Source organism: Acomys minous (genome assembly GCF_964271855.1).
Source record: "Acomys minous genome assembly, chromosome: 7".
In the NCBI taxonomy this organism is placed as follows: domain Eukaryota; kingdom Metazoa; phylum Chordata; class Mammalia; order Rodentia; family Muridae; genus Acomys; species Acomys minous.
In genome coordinates, this window is record NC_140488.1 from 89120561 (window position 1) to 89146927 (window position 26367).

The 26367-nt window shown below is 33.4% G+C and overlaps 1 protein-coding gene across 10 annotated transcripts in view; it reads right to left on the reverse strand.

Moving 5' to 3' along the window:
- The window catches only part of DMD (dystrophin), a gene marked incomplete at its 3' end in the record, with an annotated part of 2106393 nt that overhangs the window by 1054417 nt on the left and 1025609 nt on the right, over positions 1 to 26367 (reverse strand). For all 10 annotated transcript variants that reach the window (XM_084788839.1, XM_084788837.1, XM_084788840.1 and 7 more), the window contains one exon: positions 23140 to 23287. In XM_084788839.1, coding sequence (XP_084644965.1) covers positions 23140 to 23287 — 148 coding nt within the window. The remainder of the gene's footprint in view (positions 1 to 23139; positions 23288 to 26367) is intronic.

Here is a 26367-nt window from a genome sequence, read left to right on the forward strand (position 1 = left end):
TACATAGTGAAAGTCCATTTTACACACACACACACACACACACACACACACACACACACATTGAGAGTATAAGTATCAAAATATTACTATAAGAACATATGAAATTATTCTCACATATATTTCAAAAAATAATCATAAAATGAAGTGGAAGATTTCACTTTAAACATCAAAATGCTGTTCATTTTGGCAAATACTTTTTAGGTAGTCAGGAGGATGGCCTGAGGTTTCTTTGCTACAAATCGAGAACTCATCTCTAAAGTAAAGAATACCTTTGAAAATAAAAAACAAACAAACAAACAAAAACAAAAAAAAATACAGAAATCAAGAGGTAAAATCACTGAGGTGTTCATAATGCTGATGAAATAAGTGGTACAAAGGAGCAATCTCTGACTCAATTATCCTATGTCATAGTTATCCCAGGATGCAAAACAAGCAGTCCATGGGGGCCATGGTCTAATTCATGCCACTTCTGATACTATACTATTTACCACACTTGGTGTGGGGATAAACAGCTATGAAAACCTAGAAATGAATAAAATCTACATCTAGTTTAAGGGGAAGGTTCAATGTCTTTAAAATTCTTAATATAAAAGAAAAAATGGAAGCTTGCTCCCATCTTGCACTATTGGTCAAATAGCAGGAAGACAAAGGCAATGTGCACAGACACCAGAATCAAACAATTTCTTTTTGTCCATAAGGAATTTTCAGGCTGGCAGGTTGAGTAAACACCATTTAATTCTAAGAGGCATGCACCCGCTTTTCTACAGATACTGGGGAGCATTGTATGAGATATCTTTTTAAAATACAAATGGATTAGACATACACAACACAATGTTTTCGATTTTTCTTTTAATTTTGTTGTGAAGTGATATTTGGACTCTGAATGTCCATCAACTTCCTGGCCATTTTCAGATATTTAGTAGTACATGTGGACAGTGATGGCTTAAATTATTATAGGTTTGCTTTCTTATCTATTGATAAACTATCTTCTATCATACATTCTCCAAGGATTTTTAGGACTGGAGCAAGATTTGAAACATTGACTTAACTCCACATTTAAAAATTATTGTTACTCTTAATTTTTTCCAGTGAACACACACACACACACACACACACACACACACACACACACACACACACACATCTACTACCCAAATCTACTAAAATAATCTTATAATTTTTTATTTTATGTTATTTCATAGATCCATGCTATTTCTAATTCACTCCTCATACTTTCTGCATTATATTTAAACTAAAAGCTTAATGCCTTGACCTCTGCCTGAGTACTAATGGTGCTTTTAGTGTGTCACCTTTGCTGTTCTTTTTCTAACACGCCTTTCAAAAATCAATCTTAAGTGTCAGAAAGCAAATAGAGATATTCTTTTTGTTTTCATGTAGCAGACTTCAAAATGAAAAGAAGGAAGAAGATAGCATATTTTCAAGAGTAAGTACTTTATAGCAATAAAATATAGAAGTTCCATTGATTTATAAATTCCATCTTGATGTCTTGGATTATTAGTTTAATATGGAGGTTGTTAACTTGTTATTTTTGGATAGGATTTAGGGAGGATATCCAGATTCCGAGAATTATATTTTACATAATAAATTATAATTATATTGTAACAATGTGAATATCTTTTTTTTTTTTTTGCCAGATACCATTTCTACTTTAACACTCATTGAAATCTAGTATATGCTCATCTCAATGACCATTGGCCAGTAAGATATTATATACCAATTTGAGATTCCTGGTATGTTTGTTGGTAGTAGTATATTTGAAGGTAACAATGGCAACAACACCATGAGGATGATGCCTGATTTAGCTGCAGAACAGAGGTGAACCAGGCCTAAAAGGGCAGTAACACAAAGGAAATGAAGGCTAGCTAAAATTAACATTTTCTGGTTTTGCATTTTTAAATAAGTTTTCATTGTGCAGATCCAAATAGTCATGCTTCACTATGTACACCAAGCTGGTTTCAAACTCACAATCCTCAAGCTTTAACCTCAAGCCTTAATGGATCTTAAAATCCATTATTTGTCTATAGATTACGTGTTATAGAGGAAAAGAATAGACTTGTGTGGACTTTGATTGCTGACTAGTGTAATAAATATGGAAGAGCGCTATTTTAGAGGTCATGCAAAGTAGACTAGCAAGTGGATGGAGCTTAGGAGGAGAAACAGGTAGGTTGAACAGTATAAATTACTAGAAAGGCAGTACCTTACCATTCAGTTTTACAGAATTGTGGAAAACATGTGGCCATAGGAAGTCTTGCATAGATCATATTTCAAAAGCCAGGCTTGAAGGATCAGAAAATAACAATAATAATGATTGATAAGTTTGACAAAGCAGAGGTTACCAAGAAGAGACTTGATACCCTATGAGCATATACAGGGGGAGGTAATCCCCCTCAGGAACAGTCATAGGGGAGGGGAGTAAGGGGAAAATGGGAGGGAGGGAAGAATGGGAGGATACAAGGGATGGGCTAACCATTGAGATGTAACAAGAATAAATTAATAAAAAATTAAAAAAAAAGTTGACAAAGCAGTCAGGTGTTACTCTGCATCTCTTCCATGTAACCATTGACACCTAATTCTTCTGCTCATTGTTGCTAAAAATGTCTATTCTATTTATCTGTGTTTTTTAATATTAACATTCACATTTGAAAGTGTGCCATAAAACTGATAGGTTACTTGTCATTTTTAAAATGTTACAAAAACTATTTTGGAAAAAGTGTACATTTCAGGCACAATTCCAGTCCTAAAGAATGGAAAAGAATTGTAAAGTATGGCATTTAGCCATTAATGCCGTCTTTTAGTTCTATATATTGTAAAGAAATAATAGGCTTATGACAACCTGGATAATACTTTCAAGCTTCTACATTATTGCTATAGATATCAAAGGAATTTAATTCAGTGGTTTTCTGTTCTTGTTGAACTACATAAAAACAGCCTAGGCCATGCAGAAGGAAAAACAGATGACATCCTAACATTTCCAGTATTTTTCATGTTGATAAGCCATTTCACTAAACAAACAATACAGATCATAAATTGCCACACTAATATAACTTAAACACCAATTTATCAGTATTTATTCATACCAGGTTTCAGGATCATTATAGATTCTATACATAATGTAGATGTGCTTATGAAATTGATTTTTTAATTAAAATTTTAGAATGTTCCCTTTCTCACATTATTATTTTTCATTTTCTATCTCCTCTCCATAAAAATAATATCATCTTCAATTGACATATGCAGTATTATCTTCCATAAAGATACTCAGTTATTTTTCATTTATTTTTTCAGAAGAAACATTTTTCCCATCACGTAAAGGACTTGGTTAAGGACTTTTGGATTTGTAGGTATATTTAGATATATTTTTACTTAAGCTTCAGTTGTCTTAGACAAACATACACATTTACTTGGGCATGGTTGCTTATTCCAAGAACATCAGCAAGCCAGAGGTTAAGGCTTGAGGATTGTGAGTTTGAAATCAGTATGGTGTACATAGTGAATACATGACTATCTGGATCTGCACAATGAAACCTTATCTAAAAATGAAAAAGCAGAAAATCTATATATTTTTATTTAATACATTTAGGATTTAAAAACATTTCTACTTGGAATTATTGCGATATTTTATGTTTATACAGAATTAATTTACTCATAGGAAAAGAGAGTACCTCATATGCATCCATGAAGATATTTTTACATTCATGTCACCAACACATTTGACTCATTCTTACAGGAGAATGGAATAGAAAGAAAAAATATTTCTCACCAGATGAATTTATATTATTTTTAAAGAGTACTAGCTTCTATTTTAAATATAGTAGCAGACAAAATAAACTTCTTATTGCATGAAAGACTAAAGATCCACATGATGACAGAGTTGAATATATATTTTAAAATATTAAAAACTACATTATTTGCCAAAACGATGAATATATATATACATATATATATACATATATATATATATATATATATATATGAACATCCTTGCTGTGTGTCTTGAATAGCTATTCTCATAAATAGATTTACAATTTAGAAGAATTGCCTCAAAGAATGAGAAGACCTAGAATCAACATCCTTCTGGAGAGCGTCAATATTGAAGAGGACATCTGCCCTAATATTGATGACCTCTATCCTTTTGAAAGCAGAGTAGTCTAGTATGAAATTCAGCAAGAATGGGAGCAAAATATTTATATTAAAAACATTTATTCAATAAATCAAAATTAAACTAATATACTTATAAGTATGTGTCCAATGATAGATATACATGGCAATACCCATTAGAATAGAAGCAGAAATTCAAATATTTCCTATAAAATGGACCCCAAGAACATAGTGAGAAGCAATAGGGAATCTTCTAGAAACTTCAAAGAATGCATAATGTTTTGATATCTTTATATGATGGTTTTGGCCTGTAGCCTGTAGAAAGAATAAATGTCTCATGTAAAGCTACAAAATTTATGATACATTGTTACAGCAGGCTTATTAAATGAATTCACAGAATTCCATTGCCTGGAACTCAAAGTTTACTGGAACATAATCATAGATTGAGTAAAGTGATACATCTTTATTTTCTGCAAACTTTACCTGAAAATAAGAATTTACCTATGTTACAAATACAATCAAGGAACAAATCAAGCAGAGTAGTCTAGTATGAAATTCAGCAATTTGTTCTAGTAACATTCACAATAATTGTAATTTCATTTATAGAAATGACAGAATTTTACATTATATTAGAATTGTTACAGATTTATTCTTATTTTATTATTTAGTTATACACTATTTTGAATCTGCAGTATTTATTAGTCTTACTGGTTGAGTTTATTGTTTAGAATATTAATAAAGAAGAATAAAAGGTATATAGGTAAAAGTTAATTTTATCGTGGCATTTAAGAGATGCCATGGGGGGGGGGTGGCTTGGGTGTGGGTGTGGGGGATTGCCAGAGATCAACTTCAGGTGTCACTCCTCTGGAACTATCTTCTTTGTTATTTGAGAATGAGTCTCTCACTGGGATTTCAGGTTCACCTTTACACTACACCTTCTAACCATGGAATCCCAGGTGTTGTCATGTCTCTTTCTTCTAATATTTGGGATTACACACATGTGCCATTATGCTCTTCTTTCCCTTGTGGGGGCTGAGGTTAGAATTACTGACTGAGCTATCCCTCCAGCCCCAATTAAGTATCTTAAAACCTATACATTTATGTGCTATATTTACTATGATTATTCTGGAGAGTTTATGGGATTTAACAACACAGATAAATGGCTACATGTTTGCAAAGTAACAACAGGCCCTGCTCTATACCTATTTCTAGTAGTTCCTTGTTGGAGTGATACTAACCCATTTTATCTGAGGAAGTTCTGCACTGTTTCTGACAAAACATGCTTTGTCTTTGTAAAGCTAAAACCTGGCTTCAAACACCTACTAAAACTATGTATATTCAAATCCACTGCTAAGATCCCCAGCATGCTGTTATTTCCACCCTTTTATCTTTTATCTGGTTTCTACCATTGGATTTCACCTTATAACTAGGCACTTTTGCATAATATAAGATTCCAAACAGTGTTCTCAGGTGAAGTTTCCTTTTTACTAAAAACAAGAATAGTAGCGAATAAATAAAGTATAGAGTATTTGTTGATTCCTGGGTTATGGTCTGGCACACAGTAGGGGGTCCATAAATTTTTGATGAACTATACTGAAAGCAAAATGACTCAGGTTCTTTGAAACACTAAGATTCCCATCAGTACTTTCGAAAGTACAAAATGGAGCCTAAAGCTGAGTGTGCAGCTTAGTTGTGGCATGCATGCTTAGCCAAATAAATTATACTGCTAAGAAAAGTAAATATCCACTGCATAATAACTATGAAGTCAATATTTTATAAAACAAATATTAAACCCAAATTTAGAAGTTAGAATAGATGAAAGATGTGCATAAGTTTCCATATCCCTGACTTATACTTAAAATTCTATTTACTTATGAGTTTTCATTGGAATTATAATATACCAGTTAAAACTTTTATGATAAAGGTAGCATTCTTAAATGCATGTTTACATACTGCATCCAGAGTTAGACAACTATATAATTTGTAAACTACAACCCTAAACCTTATTCAAAGAATCTGCTAAACTTTGTGTTATTTTTCTCATATTGAGAGATCTAGTTTTTATTAGGAAACATGTAATGATATAATGGGATAAAATTGTAGAGAGATAAATTTGAGAGGCACCAAAATCAACTGATTTTCATTGTTTAGCATGGTATTGATAAATAGTGGTAGAATGAACTTCGGTCATTTTTAAGGAGGATAAAGGTATCTGTTCATATTGGTATTCATGTTATTTTTCTGATTAAAATCAGTAATCATAAGTGCCCAATCTTGATGCATACAAAATTATTCACTTAATAAAAACATTATACTTATATTTCCTACAATGAGTTCTCTATATGTGTGCCCATGCATATGATTACATGAGTGGTATTGCATGCAGGTGGAAGTCAGAGGATAATATATGGAATTCTCTTCTTTGCTGTAACTTGTTTTGCCCTGGGGATTGAACTCAAGTTATCAGGCTTGGCATCAAATATCTATACCTGATGAACTATCCAACCAGACTGACTTTTATTTACTTGAACAAGCAAATAAAATAATTATAACTTTATTATTCACCACATGCTATTTTGAAGTCTGTATAACTGGTAGGATTATTAAGTAAAGAATTAATATAGCCATTACTTTTTGTGCTTATACCATTTATTTTGTTGTGAGAACCTTTATAATCCTGTTACCTATTTCCAAATATAAAACACTTTGTTTTACCATGCTGTTCAATAAACCTCCTTTTTGACTGAAATATTGTATCTATATATAAGCACAACTATGATGTAGTCTTTGACAAAAATGTTAGTGATGTATTATATTTAAAATGTCAAGACTTTTATTGATGCCCTACTCTGAAGATGTAAGATTGTTTCTACTATATTTGCTTCAGCAATAAGGAGTTGTAAGAATTTGAGCTATAGTATTTGATGAACAACTTTGAACTTTCACAGTATAATTGAAAGTAGATGATAAAAACTTAGAACATTTTATCTACATTCCAAATATCCACAGAGAACAGAGTATAAAGGGCACTGTTCGTGAGCACAAAGCCTGTCCTGAAGTGATTGATATACCCAAAGTATTTGAGAAAACTGATTTTCCCTCTCTCACCAAGCATAAGTGATAGTCAGAGGAAGGGCCAAGTGTGTTTTCAAATGCTAATTTTAGTGCCTGAAGATCTGGTTACCCCCCTGCCTTGGTCATTGTTATAAATGTTGAACTATTTTCTGTAATGGTGTGCTGGTAAAGAATGTTTCCCAATTATCCCTGAAGCCTGTGACTGGCTAAAGGAGAGGTAGGTGGAGTTTTAGGTTTCTGGCCTCAGGTTTCAGAGATAAACAGAAAATAGGGAACGCTTAAGAGCATCAGGAGGGGAGGAAGCCAGATTGAGGTGGGGGGGGGAGGGGGGGTGGGGTGGGGTGGGGGGTGGGGGGGGAAGAGAGAGAGAGAGACTTGATGAGGGAAAGTTGCAGATGAGCACATGTCTGTGGGAACAGACTGATGGAGCTATTGGTTTTATGTGGGTTTTAAAGGTACTAGGATTAGAGTAGCTCAGAATCAGCCCAGCATAGTATTTACAGTGTAAAACTAAATAATAGTCTTTTTGTATAAGTCATTGGGGGAACTAACTGGTTTTTAAAAAAACTACTGCTCTCTCTCTCTCTCTCTCTCTCTCTCTCTCTCTCTCTCTCTCTCTCTCTCTCTCTGCATAATATCTCCTTGCAGGACTCTATATTTGTTCCCATCAGTAGTCATAAAACCTTTTGTTTTTCAAAACATCTTTGAACCAGTTTTGTGTTTCCACTGATAGTTTTTTATTATGTTAAATCTATATTGAATTCTTTATGATTCATAGAAAATTATGTTTTTAATGATTTTTTTCTTTGGTGATATTATGAATTGTTTTCTTTTTTCTGTTTTCTTCTCTGGGTTCCTAATATATTTGTCATATGAAAAATACACATTTAATTGAGTTTGCAGCCTATGAAAAAAATTTTTGCTTCATGTTGTATTTTATATTCAAGAACATAAAATTGTACATAAGAAACTAAGTAGCTAAGTGTCAAAGAGTTTTAACAATTAATACTGTTTCCTAGTTCCTTTCTGTCAGTAATAAAATGGGCACATTAAGGAGGCTAAATAAAGTTTGAAGATAGCAAATGCATATTGACATACACTTATGAATGTGCAAGTCAGGGCAGTCCTTTTCTCACATTATAAATGAAGGACTGAAAATATTGGCTAAAATTCAATAATTTCCACAGCCAAGATATACACTATAATTTGGTCATTGATTCTGCTTGAGAACGTTTTTCCTCAGGCACCATCAGGACAGATACCAATAATTAGTAGTTCAGCAAGAGGTTGAACTACAAATTTCAAGTGTAGTAAACTGCAAGCACTGAAAATTGCCAATATCCCATACAACCACCTTCCTCCTTTCTTTACTTGCTTTTTTTTTGGGGGGGGGGAATGTATGTGTTTCTATTGAGCCCTCGGGGATGCTAAGTCACTGTCAGAGTAAGGATAAACAATATAATTTAGTTTATAGTGATAAACTACAAAATGATGCTATTGGACATATTTTATTGCTGTGAAATATTTTGAAATGCATAGATACTAGCAATTGTAGAACATAAGTCCTTACAATCCCTTTCCCCCAAGTGCTCTCTCTATTGTACCTAACTACAAACTTAACTTGTTATATTCGATATAAACACCCTTTCAATATGAAAAATGCAAAAGAGGGAGAGAGGGAAGAGTTGTTTTGCTTCTATTTTCTAAAGCAGTACACTAACAATTAATAATTTTTTGCATTTTGACATATCTGTAACATTATATAAACTTAAGTAGTGATATATATGCATGTATATATATCTGAATAGTGTAATAACAACAAGTAAAAAACCAGGCCATGTATTTGAAAGAAAGTCAAGAGGGGTATATGGGAGAGTCTGAAGGAAGGAAAAGGAAGGTCAGAATTATATCATTAAATTATAATCAAAATACAAATAAAATAAGACATACATTTTAAAATGAAAAAGAATACAAAAAAGAAAAAGGCTAGAAAAGGGGTGCTACTGGGAGTTAGTAGACCCTAATCCTTTTGTTTTCAAACTTTTCCAATTATATTTCCTATCACTTCATAATGAACAGCATTTATTTATTTTCCTATATATTGTCTAACGTTTGCTTGTTAGCAAAGCAAAACAGAATTAAACAAAATATGCATCTTTTAAACACTGATGGTCTCATTTCTAATCTAGGCAAATTATAACTCTGTTAATAGTGACAGGCTACAAGGCACATATCTTAAATACAATGAATACATGGAATATTGCCTTTCAATTAAATGTTTAATTAATTTGAATACTGTGAACAGAAGAAAGTATTTTCTAATAACCATTCACTAAGCAAAAATATATAGGGCAATTTATATTTAATGATATGTTCTACTTGATCCAATATAAGAAAAATATTATTTAACTTTCAATAAGCAAAATGCTCGCTTCATTTTAGAATCTTTAGTCTTTTAAATAAAATTTAGTATGTGTGTATCTTTGCATGTTTGTGTGTTATATTTATAGGTAACCTCAAATTGGACTAGTGACTGTTCAAAAATTCAGTAGATTATCTGCTACTGATTGCTTAGTTGGATATTGAAGTTCTAATGAGAGAGTAGGTGTAGATGTCATGATTCTTATGAAGTTAAGAAAATACCTGTGTTCTTGAAAGTGACAGAGAAGCCCAGCATTCACAAACTAACCTCTTTATCTACTAAAGCTATTAAAGGAGCTTGAGAAATGGCTCACAGCTTAATATCATTTACTGTTAGTCCAGAGATCTGGAGTTGGGTTCTCAGAACTCACATCAAAACCACAAAACAACCTATAACCCCAGCTCCAAGGAATACACTACCCTGTTCTGGACTCTGAGGGAACAGACACACATATATACAGTCCCACACACAGGCAAGCCACTTAAAGGGGTCAGAGGGTAGGAGGATGGGACCAGAACATGAGGACAGATGGTACTTCTAAAGGGATGTAAAGTGAATAAATTTTGTGATTGATAAAAATAAGAAGTATTAAGTATTTAGGGCTTTAAGTAAAGTTTTTTTATAAGTAAAAAACACATGGTAATGTGATGTTACTGAAATCTATCAGGGCATCAAAAATAAGGATATTAAAAACAGGCAATTTTGTTCATCCCTCCCTTTAGCTCAAATAAACTAGAATTCCCCCTCATCCCTGAGCAATCTCATGCTGAGAGAAGGAAAATCTGAGACCTCAGAAACAACCATGGGAGGGAATTTCCATCAGAGGAAGAAATCTTCTCTCCAAAGAAAGGTTTACATCTTGTGAGATGATCTTTCTGGAGAAAGAGTTGAGACAAGTGTGTGCTGGTAACCATGTACTGGCCAGAGTGATTAGCTAGATAGCAGTTACTGCTTCAACCTTTTACTCCTGTTAGGCCTTAAGATGGTCAAGTGGCAGAGTCATGTACAAAGTATTTTGATTGCATTCTCCTCTTTCCCCAACTCTTCCACAATTCAACACTGCTTTCCTACTCAGGCCATTTCACATGTATCCTTTTTTTAATCTATCAAGATGCCTAAGTTCAATAAAACAAGTGACAGCTTGTGTTGGTGAGGATATAGAGTTAAAAGATCACTCTTATATTGCTGGTGGGAGTGAAAACTTTCACAGCCACTGTAGAAATCAGTGTGGAAATTCCTCAGATTGATTGAAATGGATCTTCCTTAAGATTCAGCAAGATTTAGGCATATACCCAAAGGACAATTGATCCTCTTACACTTATACTTGCTCTGCCATATTTATTGTTTCTCTATTCATAATTGCCACAAACTTTGTACTCAAAGTCTCTCAACAGAAGAATGGATAAAGAAAATGTGGCGTATTTATACAATGGAGTAATACTCCATTGTTTTAAAAAATGACATCATGAAACTTTCAGGAAAATAAATAGAAAGATAAAAAAAATCATCCTGAGTGTGGTGTCCCAGACCCATAAATACAAATGTGGTACATATTCATGTATACATGGATATTATCTGGTAAATCAATGATAATAAAAAAGACAGTTAGTAAAACCACAGACTGTTGGTATAAATTAAGGGACTAGAGGGTACAGATAGAACATGTTAGGAAAGAGAAATAGAATAGAAAATTATGGATGGATGGAGGGTGGAAGTTGGGATGGAATGAGAGGATCAAGAGGGGAGGAGGAAGGGACAGAAGGTAAGGAACATGGGGAGAAACAGCTAAAAGTAAAGAACATTTGAGGGGTTGTATGTAAACCTTGAAACTGGATAGTTGCTTGTAGAAAAATGCAAATAGATCTACATTAATCACCCTGTAGAATACTCATAAAATATAGACATATGAAATATATCTAAATAAAAAACCCAGATAATGAAGGAGGCAAAGTCCCAACTGCTTAGCTCTTGCCACCACATGAAGCTTTTAGTACCTAGCGCAGGGATTTTGTTACATCTAACTGAGTGTTTGATAAAGGGATCCCATGAGAACTCACAAACTGCTCAGGCTGTTGCAGAGAAAATAGAGTGCTCCCCACAAACTGACTGCAAGACCTCACTGCTGAAAAGAATATCTACATAACTCATTAAACACAGTAATCAAAGTGGAAGCCTATATAGAGCCTTTACTACATACATTTGAGTGTCTTTGGCACAGGAAGGTACTCTTTACATGCCCCCAAAATAAGATGTAACACCAAGCCAGCCACAAACCTTTTGATCTACCATGGTTTCCTGCCTGCAAGATATGTTTGGGCAATAGTACCAACAAAGCTTGTGAGAGTTACCAACAAATATCTGATTCGAGTTAAGGAATGCTCCATGAGATGGCACCCATACTAAAAATGCTGGAAGGACCAAGAACCAGGGACATGATATTTGAAGGACCTAGAGTAAAGCCAAATATTACTGGTCTAAAAAAAACATAGTTATAAAATTATTCCCAATTATATTCTGTGGTATTCATAGGTTCTGCCTTGTGTAACCATCATCAGACAAGTTTCCTCCAACAGCAGATGGGATCAAATACAGAGACCCACAGCCAGGCATTTGCATAGAGAGTGAGATACCTCAGAAGCTAAGCTCTAAATGGGATGCCTTCATCAAATCTCTCCCATTATAGCTCAGGAAACCCTGTTTATGAGCAAGTAAAAAGACTGTAACAGCCAGAGGGAGTGGAGAATACCAAGAAAATAAGGCCTTCTAAATCAACATGAACAAAGTTCATATGAACTAACAGAGAATGAGGCAACATGTACAGGCCCTGGATGGCTCTGCACCAGGTACTTTGTATGTAGTATGGCTTCCAGTTTAGGGTTTTTACAGGATTCTTGAGTGTGCAAACAAGTGAGTCTCTGATTCTTCCCCCTTCCCTTGCATTCTTTTCCTTCTGTTGGTTTGTCTTGCCCAACTTCAATGTGATAGTGTTTGTTTTATCTTATTATATTTTTTTTCTGTATTTTAATTATCTCTTCAAATCATGCTCTTTCTTCTAATGAAAGACAGAAAAGGAATGGATCCGGATTATAGGGGAAATGAGTAACTTTGAGTAGAGGGGGGAGCAAGACTATAATCACAATATAGTATATAATAAAAGAATCTACTTTCAAGGGAAGGAAAAAGTATAAGGTGTTCTTGCAGAGGTCCATATTTCACTTCCTAGCACTTTTCTCTGGTGTCTTGTAACCACTTCTAACTCAACCTCCAGGATATCCAGGACACTCTTAGGGATTCTGTAGGCACCTGCACTCACATGCACTTTCACATATAATTTAGAATTTAAGAAAATAATCTTCAATTGCAATGAGGAAAAAAACATACTCTCAATGATAAAATTATTAATTATGGCACTCAGGGAGAGAGAGGGAGGCAGGCAGATCTCTGAGTTTGAGGCTACACAGAGAAACCCTGTCTTGAAAAACAAAACTAAAACTTAATAGTGGGACTTTGAGACACTAAGGACCCTACATTATAGGTAGGACTATGGACATTTTGCCAGGCACAGTGGCACACGCCTTTAATCCCAGCACTCGGGAGGCAGAAGCAGGAAGATCATTGCGAGTTTAAGGCCAGCCTGCTCTACAAAGTGAGTCCCGGACAACCAAGACTAACAAAAAACCAAAAAAAAAGTGCAAGTTTTATTTTTTTCCCTTTCATTTTCTGAAAATATGCCATGTGATGACCTATTTAAAAATCCCATATCAGATGCTAGATCTTTGACATTGATTTTGCAGCCTCAAAACTGTGAGACAATACATTTCTAGACATCATGCTATGTATGGTATCAGGTTTCTGTTATAGCAGCATAGAATAAAACTATGAGAGTTGCATATTTCTCTTTCCTGAATAACATTATAATTTTGTTTAATAATTAACCTTTTAATGAAACTTAAAGGAGATTTTAAAAGATTTCATTATACAGCCTCTTTTTAAATGAAACTGTATTATGTGTCATTGAACTGATTGAATTTCCTGAGCATTTCTGTAGGGCTAGGGATAGTTATAAAATTAAATCTGTATATTTCTATTAATTGGGTGGGTTTTTTCATTATAGAAAATGACTATGTACCTCCATGCTGCAATCTTATCAGATTTGACAACTGTATTGTATTGTTTAAAGTTACAGTTATTTCATCAATCTATTAATAGGCAGGAAATGTATGCAATTTGTAAATACACAGCAGTCATATACTGTTAGAAATAGAAACCTAGGAGTCAAAATTCATAAAAATGTATTATTTAAACTTAGCAGTATAAAATGATATTTTCAAATAAATCTGTGTTAACAATGATTTATAATATAATATGATTCCATATGATTAGTTGTAAAGCCCAGATTTGGAGAACTATGCCGGCACATTAAATTTATTCATTTTCACAGCCTGCAGACATTTTAATGTCTGAGTATCAATAAGAACAAATTACCTAAAAACTTTTAATAGGGTATAATAAATTAAGACTGGATGGTAATGTAGAAGTGGGTACAACAGGACAAAATTATGAATCTCGTATAATGATCCAACAACACTTAAAGTGTAGAAGCAAAGTTGGTACTCTGGGATATACGACCACAGTGGGTCCTAATTGTTTCTCTCATTTCAAATAGAAATTGCACATCAATCTTAAAGTATTAGAAACTGTTCACTGCATACAAATGGTTATGTTCTACAGTCTCTCCAAGGAGAACTTCACCTTCCTTATGAAAACAACCAGGTAGAGGAGATTAGATGGACACTTTTTAATATGTTATTAGAGTTCTTAATTTAAAATCAACAGAAGCTGCCTATGTCAACACTCATGATGAGAAATAGAAGAGGTTGGAAAGAAAATAAAAATAATAAGATTTCAAACAGGCAAGAAACTAGCAAATCATCACAGAAGGAAGACCTTCTAACTGACAAAAAAAAATCCCCACTAGAATACATGAAGAGTTCCAAAGCCTCATGAAGTAGTACAGCTGGCTTAGTGAAGGAATTGTGTTTAGGACCAATGACAATGAGAGAAGGTTCTCGGAGAACAACTGGAAGAAGTTTTTAATCATGATAAGTTGATTTAGTGTCCCATTAAGACTTTTCAGGGACCCGGTAGACTTGCTATAATATCTGCTGATGGAAGAGTTGCTCCAAGCTCTTCAAAACTGCCCAGCCCATTTCACTCTGGTTATATAATGTTAAGCCTTTGCTAAGTACCATTTTATTGTATATTTAAAAATAACCAGATTTAAATCTTTAGAAGATTCTGAAAGTTCTGGCATAAAACACAAATGCTTGAGGCAATAGATTTGCTAAATACCTTGATGTGGTTATTGTCTTATATGAACATATGCTGAAACTTATGTCTATCTCATAAAATGTATAATCTCATGTTGTAATACAATTAAAACTTAGAAATCAACCACATCTAATAATACTGTAAATTCCAGTTTGAGTTAAATTAGAAACCACTTTTGTTTCATACATTTTTGTAACTGTAAATTTCAGTTTGAAATATGAACATGGACCAAGTCTATTTCAATGTATAGCCAACATCAAGGAATGTTAATTACAAGATAACTGAGAAAGTTCATCTTTTACTTTAACATTTTATTATTCTGTTTTCTAAAGAATTAGGTAGCAAACATTTTTTTTCTGTAAAAAGTTACATATTTAATGCCATGGGCATAATTAGGCCATATGACCTTGAGGAAAATTATTTATTCAGTCATTCCTTTACTGTCATAAAGTAGCGGTAGACCATAACTCAATAAAGAAATGTTGTGAGATTTCATTAAAACTTTTTTCCCAAAAGCAGGTTGATAGGTGGATTTTGTTCCACAATTTGATACTTTGATTACTCTGATATTTATATGTAAAATATTAAGTTGATAATTTAAAGTATCACTAAGAAACTATACATTGTAAAATTAATTTCATTGCAAGTACCATGACTGATGTCTCACATGATGTATTTATGCATAAACTTAAGTAGCTCATTATATTTTATGAAATCCTAGATTCCCAGGCATCATATAAACCTTTTATTTAAATTTCTCTGAAATATTCCTCAAAACTAGTTTAAGTAAATTGAAACACTGAGCTAAGGAGACAGAATCAAAACTGTAATAACTATAAATTCACAAAGTAAAATCATCTACTGACAAATAGACAATGATAAGGAGACCATAAAAATCTAAAGGGGAAAATGCCACTATATGAAAGTATGTTTGTATCTTATATGTCCACTATTTTTCATTACTCATGTCTTTACATAGTTCTTCTATTATATTTTATCAGGGGACATTAATATGAGTTAGCTGCCAATAAAATTCTGTCTATTATAGCCTTTCAAGTTCATAAGGGTTTCACATTTTATTCATTATAGTGTTTGCAAACAATTCTTGTTTCTGGCTCCTACAAATGATTTAGTTGTATAGTAGGAAGATTAGCAATTATTATGACTATCACTTGCTATTCAACTTGATGCCTAGCTCATCCTGAACACACTCAACCCTGAATAATCTTTTTATACTATAATTTGTCTTTTTATAATTTTTTTCAAAATTTACACCTATATTAGAACATTTTCTTTCTCTTTGTGTTTTTTCTTCATAGACTACCCTTTCCTTGGGCTGTTTTTTCACATTACTTATTATACTAGTTGCCAAGCAATGTTTTCCCACGTGAAACTGGGCATTTCAGGTGTGATGCAGGAATATTAAGAAAGATTAAGAGTCATGAAAAATTACTAGTGGGGATAAAACAAACAGATTTTTGCAATGCCTGCACATTGGACTGCACTGAGCCCTAGCATTGATAGACTAGAATACTGAGGCCATTAGTTCTTTAAAGGAAAACTGTTTCTTAGGCAATTTCTGTGTTCCTAGCAGGAAGCAGTGTATGGTTTGTCCAGAGTAGGCTCAATTAATATTTCTATTCAGTTAGGGAATTCACACTATGTTTTAGGGCTGACGAAATGGCTCATGTTAAAATAATTTACCAGAAAGCCTCAAGATTTGAGATAGATATCTGGGACTATATGATAGAAAGAGAGAATCAATTCCTGTAAATTGTTCTATGAACTCCACATGCATGCTGTGGCATGAGACTTCCTGTGGCCTCCACATAAATAAATGTAGAAAAATTCTTAAGTATGTTACAGTGTGTTAGATAATGGAGCCATCAAATTGTTAAACTGTCAGCCTATATGACAATTTCCTGGGCTGGGAAGTGGTCAGAGCACTTTAATGTGAGATATTTTTTATATGAAGTAAGGTTATAATGGCAGGGGAAAAAAAGAGTCTTTGGCTAAAGGATATAGTGCCATGAAAGCATAATTCCCTAATGCATTCGCACATTATAGAATAATATGAAGCAAATGTTTATAAATATTGTTTCATGTACTAAGGCATTGTTGAGGAAGAAAGTAAGATTTCCATTCTAATGGAAAAATATACATAACATGAATGTAAGCATATCTCAAATATTTTAAAGTAATATTATTAAGAATATAATGGGGCTAATTTAGAGAAAAATCAGTCTTGTGTGTATATTTCTTCCTATCTGCCCATATAGGTGCCTGGTTTCTCTTTAAAATCACAGTTTCTACAAAATATATGTTTAATAGTTATATTACAACAGGAATATCCACAAAAATGCACAATAGTAAGCAGAGATGATCTTGGGACATAGATGCTGGGGAGTTGGTATCTGTTAACATTCTCAAAAGAACGAAAAAAATAATAGTAAATTCAGAAGGAGACATTAGAAGGGAGTAAATGCTGTGTGAGAAGAAACTACTGCGATATGATCTTTGTATTGTTATTGTGTGAAAATTATGCACATGAAAATGAATTTATTTTTCATTAAATATCAAATTCTGTTTCTTACTGCTTCTATATTAATGTGAGAAGTTTATAGCTTTATCAATTTGATATATATAATTACTGTGCTCTATATTTTTCTCTTAGTCTTGATAATTTCTTAAGCTAAGAAAGGGAATCCCTCAGGGACAGCTAGGCTTTTCTGCATTTTAAGTAGCTCTTGACTGCTGTGGTTACCATGGTTTGTTACAATGATTGTTCTTCCTTCTTTATAATAATGTATAACAATTTTTCATCTTAAAGATGTTATGATGGACAGCATTACTTTAAAAACAAGCCACTGACATTATCCAATTATTTTAATACACTTATTTTTGAGTGCCATATGATTTAAAACCCATCTCTGAATTTCTTTGCTGTGCCAAATTCTCAATAAATCTGTTATTTACTACTTCTGGAAAGATGCATGGGAGCCAAGAAGCTGTAGTAGACTTTGTAAGTAGCAATAAAAACCTAACAATATTTACATAAAATGAGAGTTTGTACCTGGTCTTATTGCAACTTGTTATTCCATGTTTGGTTGATATTCCTGGGAGGCCTGCTCTTTTCTGAAGGGAGAGTGGAGTATTGGATGTTGGGGAGAGAGGTGAGATGTATGAGAGGCAACTTGGAAGAATGAGCAGGGGTTAGGATGGATTGTAAGAGAGAATAATAAAAAAAATGAAATGCCTAACCGTTTATATTAAAACACTGACTTTCCATGCCATTACCAGGTAATAATATTAAAACACTCATTTTGTAGTGTATTCACATCTTTATACATTGCTGTGAACCTAAAGCAAGTGACAAGAGACAAATAGCCCTAGCAGAAAAGTTTCTTGCTGATTTCTTTGTGTTAGTATATATCCTCTAGCTACAGAAAACAGGATAGATTTTGCGACCAAGAAATGAAATTTTATTACTGCTGGGGAAAAATAAAGGGCAAGCAATAAAATGAATTATTCTTAACACTGAGGTCTCAATGAGGGACAACAGATGGCAGAAATATTTACTCAAGTGATTTTTCCATCAAAGTTTCTATCAGCAGCATGATACTTAAGAAGTCATCAAAATCACTAGCCAGCTGGTAAAATCAGCAGTGTAAAACTGACTATATACAAAGCATTTTTTTTTATCCAATTTAGTCTTTTTACACCATATGCCTTTAAAAAAGAAAGTGTTTGAATCAATTTGTATTAATAGAATGCGTGCCAGTTAACTCATATAAGAGCTCATATGTCTAATTAGATATTAAAGCCCATTCTAGATAGAAGTCATATCCACTGTAGCAAATACAGTCACTGACCTATGCAACTAATTTACCACCCACCAAGTCTACACAAGGCAGTGGCTTTTCAGTAGCTGCCTCTGCTATAAGAGGGCTTTCTGGACTGCAAGAAAGCAGAAAAAGACTGAGAACTCTGAAGCATCCCATTAAAACAGGGAAGCATTTCCTCAAACTTTCAGACAAGACTTCCCTCAATTCTTTTGTGCTCCTTGAATGTAAAGTCATCAAAATCGGGTCCTTTACAAAATGCTTCCTTCAATCACTGATAGACAAGGTAAAGTGAAATGAAGAGTAGTTTGGCTAGTCCTTAACACTGATGGCAATCTTCTCTCTGTTCTGTTCCTTCAAATCCAAGATATAGGTAGCATACCTTTTATTTCACGCAAAGGTTTTTCTCTATTAGATACAACAGAATAGAATCCTACTCTGTAACTATTTTGATAGTTAATGGTATGATGATAGAAATATTGAAATATAGTACATTTACATTTAATCCATTTTGCTCTAAGTATTGTTCTATTACAATGATTCAAATTTATAATTTAACAAGTTACACATTTTAAGTTCAATTCATGTACCCCAACTTACATAAATATACTGCATGTCAATATATTTGAAGTTATTAAGCAGTAAAACACAATAGCATTGAAGAATATACCAGGAAACTAACTAACATTGAAAAATTACATTTTACCTTTAAAAAAGTTATAAATTCATATAAGCACAAAATATTGCTATTTCACTTTCTATGGCTTCTTAATTTTTTATTTGTTGATTTAAACTACAAAATTGTATGTAAACAACCCATTGCTATTTTTACTTCCTAAGGCTGAACTCAAATGTAGTTTTTTTTTAAAGATTCAAAGCCTCACATAAATTCATGGTAATATTCTTTAGAAGGTGTTGTTAATTTTTAATGTTTTACTAAGCAGCATTATACCATAAAAGCAAAGAGGACACTTTTCCATTAAGAGGGAGAATATTCAGCACTTGCAAATACTTAACCTAATGGCGATTTTTATTGTTTCTACTGGCAACTGTAAGAATTCAATATCATTCAACAACAGCTTATGATTTAAACATTATTTCTTTCTAGTCTCTCTGAAAGCAAGCTAAATCTTAACATTAAACATTTTATTATTTCCAAATCCCTGTTTTTATCCAAAGTAATTGATGGCACACTAATTCATAGTTACACCATGTGAGTTAACATTATTTTCATTACTTTACTTTAACTTATATTTAAAAAAACCACTCAACTAACATTTCTTCCTGTTATATAGAAAACCAAGAAGACAGAAGTGTCAGCTCAGGTGATATCTCTGTATGAATGGGATTTTCCTCAGTTCTTACTCCAAGCGCTATACTTTAAGAAGTTTCCATAGTTCGTGGAAATAATATTTAATGTCATTTCCAGGTTGGTTATCCTTTGTTCCAGTACTTGAGAATAATATTTAAGTAAAAGTTTTTACTTTTATAAATATGGGTAATCAGTCATTACATGTGACAAGTAATAATGAGGTCTTATAATAAATGTGAGAAATGTCATTCTTCCATAATCTTATTGCTATTACCTAGTTCAAAAACAGTGAACATAGCCAAGGAGAGAACTGAGATGTTTACCACAATATTCTGTGTGGTAAGTATATACCATTGGATGTGTCTTAATAAACCTTCTTTAAGTAAGACCTTACTCAGATTGAAAATTATGCAAAAATCTTAATGTATACACTTACAAAAGTAGTCAGATTTCATATTTAATGAAGGAAATAATTAAATCATGCTCATTGCAGTAAGATTGATATCTTCTTTTCTAAGGGAACATATAAACCCAGGAAAGTTAGTCTATATTAATCTCTTATTACTTTTTAGGTTAAGAAATTGACTAAATAAAATGTTTCCAACTTCTCTAATTGAATAGGAAGCATATTGATAACTATTCACCAATTACAACTAATAAATTACACTGTTAGGAAGTAGTGGCTTTTCCACATGAGTGACTTGTAGGGCTGCATGTATAATATCTTGAAAAATATTAAAATCTTTTTTTTTATTTTTTGGCAGATTGCAATAAAAGAGAGAAGATTTTACATCACGTTTAAACATAAAATTAAAAATAATATCTAGGAGAGACTTTGAAGTCATTGAACATAGGAAAAGGGACTATGACAACAGAGTGAATGGAAACAATTACATACCTAAGTAATTAAATTTCCCACGCTCCTGTCTTGGCAGACTTTTTAATACTATAAGACAAGATGAGGAAATATTCAAAACACCAGATGATTTGGTTACAGAAGATGGATCTCAAAGACCAAGGGGGCAAAAGTGGCTAGATATTAGAAGGCAGAATAGTAGAAAGTCTAATAATATAAAGAGGAAGGACTTGGAAGATCTGCAGGAAGCTATTTATGAATTTTCATTTAAGTCCTAAACAGTGTATATATGTGAGAAAATTATGAGAAAACTATGACTACAGAAAGGAACTAAATTTTGACTAGGACATTTGTCACTAGCCACTATAGATTAAAAAAATCATTCAAAGGGCATAGAGTATACAGCAGATTTTTACCTCAGTAGTGTGACAAAATTATTAGCTACTTACAAATAATAGTGTACAAAAGAAAAATCTATAAATATAAAGCTATTTCAAATTAGGTTATATGGGTTCCAGAAGATAACTTAAGAAAATTTATTTGAATGACAAATGATTTAGCATTTAGCAATTACATTCCCAACACCTAAAAAAATTAGAAGTTACCAGATAATACATTAAAATAGAACTCATATTGAGGCTATACCACATTGATGAAATGTAACCAAAATATGCACAGTTGGTTGAGTTCATAACAGAAACTAGGAATTATTGAGTCAGTATTTTAAATCATGCTGGTATAGGGCAAATAGAGTAGACACAGAGTAGGTATAAAATAACCCAAATTTTGTATCTAAGAAATATCAATAAATTATATTTCATAAAAAATATACAGAAAAGTGATTAATCTAAGTTAGACATCACAAAATGTCATTATAAACTTCACCATTAAAATTATACAAAAATATGGACAGGGAAAAATCACAAAGAAAATGAACAGAATATTAATGATGACTATGAATACTTTAAATTAGAGGTGAGATTATCCTTCCTTAGTTCAAAATTCATGTTGGTGCTATTCAGACTGTATCTCTTATGTGATAGCAGATCATAAATTAATGAATCCCTTTTAACATATGCTAAAATTGAAGCACATACAAGATTGATTGATACATATATAACTATAAAATATTTTTGTTTGGATAGCTTTCTTTTACATAAGTGTTTCAATGCTCAATTTCTGAACATAAGAAGTTTGCTAGGCAAACACTTCAGAATGAATAATTATGAAGTCTAATGTCATAATGAATCTAGAAATTTGAAATGTTTAAATTATTTAATGAGCCACCCTTTTTTGATTTTTGTCTTAGTATTTTCATACATTAAAATTGGCCACATTTCAAGCCCATTTGATTGAAAATGGCAAAATGAATAATGAGCAACAAAACAACAATAAAATTAAGACTTTGCATAATAAACCATATTTCTTAGACCTAATCTATATATTTCATCAACTAAATTATATACTCCACCATCCAATTATTTTTATCTGCTCATTAAAAGACACAACAAGTTGGAATTAAATGATTCCCTGGTTATAATCCATATGTTGCATTTCCATTAACGTAACCAGAAAAAGTCAATAAGTACTAACAATTAACTTGACATTGTTTTGGCCTCTGGTCTGTCTCAGAAGGCACTTTGTCAATAGGATGTATAAAAATATTGCTACATCACCACAAATTGTCTTGAGGGAAATAGACTTGTAATTTTATCATGATGGATATTTGTAGCAACTACATTTTTACTAAGTATACCACAGCTCCTTGTGGACAGGTTCCAACATAGGCCACACACACACACACACACACACACACACACACACACACACAGAGAGAGAGAGAGAGAGAGAGAGAGAGAGAGAGAGAGAGAGAGAGAACCTTAAACCACAATATACTCTGCCTTAAGATGATTTCCTGAACCACGGATGCAGTTACATTTCAGAGTTTATCATATGGAGCAGTAGTGCCTAGGAAGATGCTCTCATCCTTTCACAAAACATTCATAGCACAATTTCTAGTCATACTTGTTATGGTGATTTTATATAATATGTATAGTGAATACCAAAAAAGTCAGGAATTATATATTACATTCATTGTCTACATAAATTTACAGTAATGAAATATTCAAAATATTACTACAATATAAAGATAATATACAAAGGGAAATTTGAAAAGTCTTACCTTAAGGTACCATTTGTATTTAGCATGTTCCCAATTTTCAGGATTTTGTGTCTTTTTGAAAAACTGTTCAACTTCATTCAGCCATTGATTAAATATCTTCATATCATAATGAAAGTGTCGCCATTTTTCAACTGATCTATCAAATCGGCTAGAATTAGAAAACATAAATGACACAAAGTAAGTGGTTTATAGGAAATGGTTTCTGAACTCCACACATACTTTTGTTTATTTTGAAAAATGCATTATTTTGTAGTGTTTTCTATTTGTTAATTTTATTTCAATTATCAGACATAATAACTAATATTAAATAGGAAATATGAATTAAAACAAAACTTAACTTCCCTTTAAAATTAAATACATATATTGATTAAAATGAAGTTTAGGCAATTACTTAGGAGTAAATATATTTTACCTTGGAATAATTTTTTAAAGTAATTTTAGGACTCTCAAAACATTTTAAGTGACATTGATGGAGGGAATATGGTGGCCCTGATCATACACTGTGTCTGATTGGCAAGAAGGAGCCTAAGAAGGGGGCTAGGAGCTACAGACCACAAGACCTGGAGAGCCCTATATAAGAGGGGTCTACGAGTGGCAAGTATAGGTTTGTCTGGCCTCAGCCCATCCAACTGGTCCACAGAGGACTGGTGCACAGTCCTCAGAGACTGGTCTCATACCTGCCTATGAGCTATATCTGTGCTCTATATCTTGGACTCTGTAGCTAGCACTGAACTGTGGGCAATGAAGTGCCAGCATCTGGATCTGCTGTCCCAGGGGAGAATCCAGGAGACTGGATGTATCTGACCTCAGACCATACTGCCACTCCACAGAAAGTGCCAGGGGCCAGGGGCCAAGGACACGGTCTCAAAAGTCCAGCCAAACACCTCAAGTTAAGGCACGGTACCCACATTCTCTGACAGATTGAACCAAGTGCCCAGGGCCTGTGCAGGTAAGGGCACAAGCACCAAAATCGAGCCAACCACCACAAGCCAGTTTATAGCACCTGTACTCTCTGGCAGACTGAACCAAGGCCCCAAGGCCCCAAGGGCCCAGTGGCCTCAAGCAGGGTCTCTAAAGTCCAGGCAAAAGCAGGATAACAGGCTGTACCTACATTCTCTCAGACTCAACCTTGGGCTGCAGATCACCAGCATCAGCCTCTGCTGGCCCGGTGGGGAGGCCAGGGTATGAAGCAAAGTCTCCCCACAGCTGAACAAAGGTCACTTGCCCGATCCAGGGAAGGGATCTCCACAGATGAGGAGTGTCGACCTATAGACACTCACCAATGAACTACTCTCAATGGCCAGTAAAGGATACCAGAAACTACCACCAAACCTCAGAAACAGCAAGATGACTAAAGGCCAGTGTAAAAACACAAACAAGAAAAGCCAAAACAATATGGCATCTCCAGAACTAAGTTTTCCCAAAGAAATAGACCCTGGAAACTCAAACACAACTGAAGCACAAGAAAATGACCTCAAATCATTCATAAAGAAGATGATAATGGAGGAAAAATACAAATACAGGAACATGCAGCCAAACAGAATGGGGACTTTAGACAGGCCATGAAAGAAGCCTATCGAGAGGAAATGAAGAAATCATTGCAAGAAATTCAGGAAAATGCAAGCAATCAGAAGGAAATCAATAAAATGGTTCAAGATCTGAAGATGAAAATGGAAACAATGATAAAGTGCAAACAGAAGAAAGCCAGAATGAGAGAACTTAGAGAAGAAAACAGGAACTACAGAGGTAAGCATTGGTAACAGAATTCAAGACATGGAGCAAAGAAAATCAGATGTAGAAGATACAATTGATTTACGTTCAGAATTTTAGACCCACCAAGATAGGAAAGATATTTTCTTCAAGGCTGTCAAATGCAAAGAGCCAAAACACTAAGATTGTAACATTTATATAGTTCCTGATTGTTTCATGGCTTTCTTCCTGTAGGTGGTTTATTGTGTATAAAATATAACTGCATTTGCAAAAATAAAAATGTTTAATAAAAAAAGAATGTGATGCAACCATCAAAGGAAATGTTGAATCTGAAAAAAAATCCTACTATGAAACATCCAAGAAATCAAGAACACCATAAAAAGATGAAACCTAAGGATAATAGGAATAGAGAAAGAGAAGATGTCTGGCTCCAAGACCCAGGAAATATTTTCAACAAAATCATAAAAGAAATTTTCCCCAATTTAATGAAAGAGATGCATTATAAACATACAAGAGGCCTACAGAACACCAAATAGGATAGGCCAGAAAAGGAAATCCTCTCATCACATAATAATCAAAACACAAAATGTACAGAACAATAAAAAATGGCAAGGGGAAAAGGCCAAGTAACATATAATGTCAAACCTATCAGAATCACAGGTGACTTCTCAGCAGAGACCATAAAAGTCAGAAGGGCCTGGACAGAGGTCTTGCAAACCCTAAGAGACCACTGATGCCAGTCCAGACTAATATATTCAGTGAAATTTCAATAACTAAAGATGGAGAAAACAATAAATTCCATGAAAAAACAAACTCAAACAGTAATTATATACAAATCCATATCTACAGAAGTTACTAGAAGAATAACTCCAATCCAAAGTGGCTAACTACAACTAGGATGACATAGGAAATAGATAACTTCACTGTAGCAAATCATAACCAGACAAACACGCAAACACTCTATCACAACAAATATCAAAATCAAGGGACTTAACAGTCATTGGTCATTAATATTTCTCAGGATCAATGGTCTCAATACTCCAGTAAAAAGACACAAACTAACAGAATGGACGCATGAACAAGACTCAATATTCTGCTGCATTCAAGAAACACATCTCAGCCACAATGATAGACATTACCGCAGGGTAAAAGTTGGGAAAATATCTTCCGAGCTCACTTAAATAAAAAGCAAGATGATGGAGCCATTCTAATATCTAATAAAATACACTTTCAAACAAAATTAATTAAAAGTGATGAGGAAGGACACTTCATACTCATCAAAGGAAAATTCACCAAGATGACATCATAATTCTGAACGTCTATGCCCCCAATACCAGGGCACCCACATTAGCAAAAGAAACATTAATAAAGCAGGAACCACACACAGAATTCCACAAATTAATAGTGGTAGACTTCAACACCCCACTTTCACCAAGGGATTGCTCAATGAAACAGAAGATAAACCAATAAATAATGACACTAACTAATGTCATAAATAAAATGGATCTAACAGATATT